Raw genomic sequence first — 6000 nt, forward strand, 5'->3', positions numbered from 1 at the left:
GTTTCCTATGCAGTCTGAAATCAAGCCACCTCCTGATCTTCAGTTCATACCTTCTCCAAGTCCTACCAGTGTATGTCCAGGCCTCTGTGGATGCAGCTTTTGGCTGCAAGCTTTTTTCAGCTGCCCTCTGAGTTTTTTGTCTTTGACCCTTGTCTTGCTGGGCCCATTAGCATGGTTCTGTTGTTGCCTACCCCTCTAATTCATTGTTTGGAAATGTATAAGCCACCTGGACCTCAAAATCATTCCAGGTGGGTATATGCAGTCTATGCAGCTTTTGGCTGCAAGGTTCCTGCAACGGCACTCTTGAGTTGGGTCTGTTGACCCTTTGTATTGTTGGGTCTGTAGTCAGTTATGTTTGCCTTGTTGCCCACCCTTTTTAACCATTGGTTGGAGAAGCCCCAGGGTTTATGAATATCCAGCCTGTGTCCTGTACTGTTAAGAAAAAAAGGAATTTTGACCAGTAAATTTCCATATGCTGGTGTACAGGACACATGCCACCTTCTCTTCTGATCCTGTGTTACTAAGCATTGTTTAAATTTACTGAGGTCTCAGAGTGGGGTGGGTTATAGGGGTATGTTCAAAAGCCTGAAGGTAATAGCCTATAACCCAGGGTCTGTCGTGTACTGTACTTCGAGATATAAAATGTTAGGCAAAATTTTTTTTTTCTTTCTTTCTTTTAACTTGCCAGTGAAATCAGATTCTTGGAATATGGTACAGAACACGTGTCCCTCCTCTCTTGTCTTATGATCTCCCTATTGCTTGCTACAAATCTGAGGCTATCTGGGAATGGGGGGGGGGGTTATATGGGGAATCTCCCTGCAACCTTTTTTGCCAGGGTCTAATTACCTGAAGGTAGCTGTTTATAACCTAGTTGTAATAATTAAAGATCTGTCCTGTAGTATACACCAAGAAACTGATTTTTCTGGTAAGTCGAAAGCCTTATTTCCCTTGCATTTCTATATACAGTAGTACCTTTTTTTTTTTTTTTTTTCCCTCTTCTCTTGTGCTACTGCAAGGGTTAAAATACCCTGTGTTTGAGACACCTTGAGGAGTTGAACCACTGTTCTTGCACACAAGCAGCAGCCTGGGTCTCCATCGGTCTGACGTACCTCTTGCACCATGCTACTCTGGGAGCTAGAGTGCTATTAAAGCTTAACTCTGGGATTACTAAATTTAGAACAAAATCAAGTTTGGTAAAGTACTGCTCAGTCATTCACAGGAAGTATTGTAGTTTATTGAATAGGTGGTTTCCTCTGATGTGGAGACCCTGACTTTATCTGCCCACCTCTCCACCTTCAATCAGAGGAAGCTTTGTATTCTTTCATAAAAATACAGGGCCATCCTATGAATGGCTCAGTAGCACTCCACTAGACTTTGTTCTGGGAACAGGACATGAAGTAGCTGTACTGCTGCCATAACCCAGAGCTCTATATTGTATGTAGCTAAAGCTTATATAGTTCTATAAGTCGCCATCAGTCGCTGCATCAATTGGTAACAAAAATAATTTGATTAGTGGAGTCATAGTATTGGAGTTGGGCTTTAATTGGAGCAGAAGTGAGGGTTGTTGGACCACTTGACCCTGGTTGCTACTTGTGTGTGAGCAACAGTCCAACTTTTCAAACTCTACAAGATATTTTAGCGCTTGCTGTAGCAGTTAAATCAAAGGACCTAAAAAAGTAGTACATTTAGTACAACTTTTTTTTTTTTTTTGGTTAAACTAAACCTCAAAAATGAACACGCACAAAAACATGCACTTAGGGTAGGTCTTATGATCCCCCTCGATACACAAGACTCCTGACAGGGGTAGGGCACACTCGGGTCCACCTACCCAAAAGTTCCTCTACTTATGATCAGCGAAAGCCGTTCCCAAGAGTACTAGGTTTTGGGGGGGGGGGGGCACTCTCACCAAGAGATGCTTCAAGGCATGAGAGGAAGGAACCGAATATTCACACATTCTCCCCCTAGACTGAAATATATGTATGTGTGTGTGTATATATGTATGTATGTATGTATGTGTGTGTATATATATATATATATATATATATATATATATATGTGTGCAGGATGACACATGTGTAGAGAAAATTAAATACAGTGTAACCTCGGATTGTGAGTAATGCGGTTTACAAGCGTTTCGCAATACGAGCTATTTAAAAAAAAAATCCTGACTCGCCTTGCGATCGTTGTCTCACAAGACTAGCAGGATTCAAGCTGCTGGGGTGTGCAGTGCCACATTTGGCCAGAGCTGCGGGGGTGCCGGTGACGAGTATCTTCAAGTGTTTCTGAGTGTCGCCAGCGTCCCCGCACCTCTGGCCACATGTGGTACTGCATAGCCAAGCAGTGGCTATGGAACGGATTATCTGAGTTTCCATTATTTCCTATGGGGAAACTCACTTTGATATACGAGTGCTTTTGGATTACAAGCATTCTTCTGGAACTAATTATGCTCGTAATCCAAGGTATTACTGTATACAAAATAATAATTTATATAATATAATAATAATGCTAGGCCTGCAGCCTGTTAACAAAAGTTGCTGCAGTCTCAGCCAAAAGGCTTCACCCATGAGGCATTGTGCAGAAAAAGCATAGGTGTCGTGGTCCATATCTCTCTGGCACCTCCAGGACACCACTCCCAGGCGGGCACTTGACACAGGAGGCTCTCTGCTTTCCCTGTGCCTGACCAGACAAAGTAGGACTGTCAAATCAGGAGGCACTGGGATCCTCCACCAGGGAATGATTTCCATGCCCCGGCGCACCAGTTTCTCTTCCAATGAGAAGATCTCTCAGGACCCCCTCATACCAGCAGGGGTACTCGAGCCAGAATAATGGTGCAGCACCTCTACTAGACACTGAAAAGAACATATACTACATTTGATCTTAGCCAAAGGGCTGAGAAGCAAACGGGGGGTTCAGTTGGACTTTAAGAACATGATCTTTGGTACCATTGCTGTAAACCAGGGATCTTCAAACTATTGCCCTCCAGCTGTTGTGGAACTACACGTCCCATGAGGCATTGTAAAACTCTGACATTCACAGACATGACTAGGCATGATGGGAATTGTAGTTCCTGAACAACTGGAGGGCCATAGTTTGAAGACCCCTGTTGTAAACAGTAAGCATTTTGTTAAATTTGTCTGAGACTTATCTGCACTTTAGTAATGGAGATCTTGGTTTTGATGGATAGAAACCCTTTATTTTTTCATTGTCTAGATCTCATTGTACATTGTTGTATTATGCCCACAGGTCCAGGCCCTGAATTCATCAAGCAAGTTTGAAGCTGAGATTCGGGCAGAGCAGGATGAGAGGAAGCGACTGGAGGAAGAAAAGAAAAACCGCAGAGCTGCCTTCAAAGAGCTGAAGTCTGCATTTAATTAGTTTCTGACCATTCCCTGATTCTCATGTCCGGTCTTGGTCTTAAGTTGTTTTAAACAAAGCACAGCCCAAGGCTCTGGCACCTTGGTTATTCTTTACAGTCAGGCCTAGTCTCATATATGCAAGTCCTGCTGAGGCAGAGAGCTTAGTCCCTTGTAATACTTTACTGCAAGGAAATCTTGACATGGGCCAAGTCAAGAAGCTGAGAAAGACCTTTTAACTCTTAAATAGCAATGTGAGCTTACATATATCCTTCATCCCTAGTTCAACTTGTCCATTCAAAATGTGCCTTAGGTAATTGCTGCTAGCTGGTTAACGTGCTGCCTTTAATTTACCCGTTTCTGAAATTTTCCACTTCAAAAATATTTGTACATTCTATAAATTATATATTTTTAACCATTCCTTTTAATGATGTCCACTGTAGAAAAAAAAATAGGTGAACCTATCCCTCACCCTGCCTCACTTAAACATGTATTAATAAAACTGCAGAATTATAGAATGCTAAATGTTTAAACATTCCTTGTCAAAGAGATCAGCATTTCATTATCACCATATTACTCTATCTGTAGATGAAATAAACTCTGCAAGGTGAGAAAAGCAGGTTCCAAACTACATGGGCCAAATTTTTGCAGGCACCTAAACTTCTTAAATATTGCCTTGCATTGCTCTTACTGATGATCTCATGTTGCCATATTTGTCTGTAGATGCCTCTTCGTGGTTATTTGCAATCAGCCTAACACGGAAGTGGGACAATCCTGGCAGTATGCTGTCGGAGGGCTTAGCAGGGCAGCTGTGAAAAAAGTTTGTGCCAGTTAATACAGCAGTCCACAGCCTATCAAGGGTACTTTTTGAGCGAGTGGCCTATGTGGCTGAAAACTTTACAACAATCTGCCGTGTTTATTAAACTTTGTATTATATGCTGCCTCTGGAATACACCTAATTTACAAGCATGAACCAGTTCTACAGGATGTCATATGACAAAAACTGCACAGACAGAGTCCTCTGGGTGGTTGATACTAAAAATAATGATATGTTGGTAGTATTTAAACTAAAGCCTCGGACACACGGTTCGATTGTTGGCAGGGGATTTTCTGTTGACAGACTGTTGTCCTAAATTCTTACCGTTAGTACGCCGTTTTGACAAATGTCCAATTTTCGACCAACAAATGTATGGCAGGATAGTAAATTTTTGGCCAACAATCGTACTGTGTGTGTTCGAAGCTTAAGGCTATGTTTGGCCAGAGCAATATGTACTCAGCTGATTGCACTGACAGGTGCACTGTTTCTCTAGCTTTGTAGAGCTTCAGGTCTAATGGGGCTTTAACAGTTCTTGCAGTTCATATGAGCTGGAGAGCCTCAGCTGCCTGTCACTATATTATACTTGTGCAAGGGCAAGCAGTTCCTTGCAGTATTAGCTGCTGAAGGATAATGGCTTTTAATTTCTAAACCATGTGTATGTCACCCTCCAGAATGACAGGAAAACTGTGCAGAAAATGTGGTCAGTCTCCTCTCTACTGATTTATATAGCGACCTTATCAGTCTGTATAGGAGAGAATCGTTCAAATGTGAAATGTTGATTGAAGATTAGAATCTACAGCTGCCCCTCCCTTCTTGTGTGCTGATCATGATTTTGGCAGACCTGGTACTTTTAGCTGTTAATAATTGTTCCTTGTATCAGGGCCTGGTGTTACTAGAGAGGTAGCACACCTGACCCCATCCTGGGACCATGTGATGTACACTTGGGGAAAGCTTTCCAATGTTCAGTCATACCTGTTTTGGCTACTGTTGTATACTCATTTTATATAAAAATAAATATGTTTTACTAATAAAAAATGTGTATATGGTGATGTGATTCAGTAACGATTAATTTTTCTGTCATTTTGCCCTGTGTGCTTAGGTTTAGCTACTAGTTGGTTGCACACCAAACATCTCCTTAAAGGAGAAGTATAGCCAAAGCTATTTTGGCTACACTTCTCCTATGGATCACAGGAGTGCAGTTCGTTCTCTGCTCCTGTAACCCATTTTTAACTGACAGCGGGCTTAAGCCAGCTGTCGGCTGATGTCAATTAGCTGGTCCAGGCTCAGAAAAGATCCCAACTTTACAGCCGGGATCTAGTGATTCTACCCAGATGCCTGGACCAGCAGCTGGCTCAGCCTCTAACCATGCCGCTGAGAGGCTGAACCAGCTCCTCCCACACCCTCCACAGCCCAGCACTCCAGTAAGCACTTGGAGGGGCAGAGCAGAGAGTTGATGACTGATGGTCCCTGCTCTCTGCTCAGAGCAGAGAGGAGAACTGAAACTATCATCGATGTTTGCATTCTCGAGGTAGAGCCAGTGGGGGAGACAGCTTGGATCAGTGCTGCAGCTATCTAAGTGAGTATGATTTTTTTTTTTTTTTTTTTTTTTAGGATCTTTCTACGTGGGACTAAACTCTCATGCATGAATTTTACCTATAGGTAAGTCTATAATAAGGCTTGCCTATAGGTACTATAAATATCTTCTAAACATGCACCATATTGAAGATATTTACGGTAGATGCAGCCAGTGACGTCACCGGTGCATGCGCTCTAAAGGAACGTCTGTCCTGTGCCGTAAACAGCGGCTCCCGAGCGCAGGAGTGACGTCGT

At 42.6% G+C, this 6000-nt stretch overlaps 1 protein-coding gene and 1 pseudogene across 1 annotated transcript in view; one reads left to right on the forward strand and one right to left on the reverse strand.

The window, feature by feature from the left end:
• Nucleotides 1-5205, forward strand: part of EFHD1 (EF-hand domain family member D1) — a 45119-nt gene extending 39914 nt beyond the window's left edge. Inside the window, exon 4 of the mRNA XM_073625703.1 lies at nt 3244-5205. Coding sequence (XP_073481804.1) covers nt 3244-3375 — 132 coding nt within the window. The 3' untranslated portion in view covers nt 3376-5205. The remainder of the gene's footprint in view (nt 1-3243) is intronic.
• On the reverse strand, nt 2733-2901 carry LOC141141934 (U2 spliceosomal RNA; annotated as a pseudogene).
• Nucleotides 5206-6000: the final 795 nt, after the last annotated feature.

Source organism: Aquarana catesbeiana, linkage group LG04 (genome assembly GCF_042186555.1).
Source record: "Aquarana catesbeiana isolate 2022-GZ linkage group LG04, ASM4218655v1, whole genome shotgun sequence".
Lineage (NCBI taxonomy): Eukaryota > Metazoa > Chordata > Amphibia > Anura > Ranidae > Aquarana > Aquarana catesbeiana.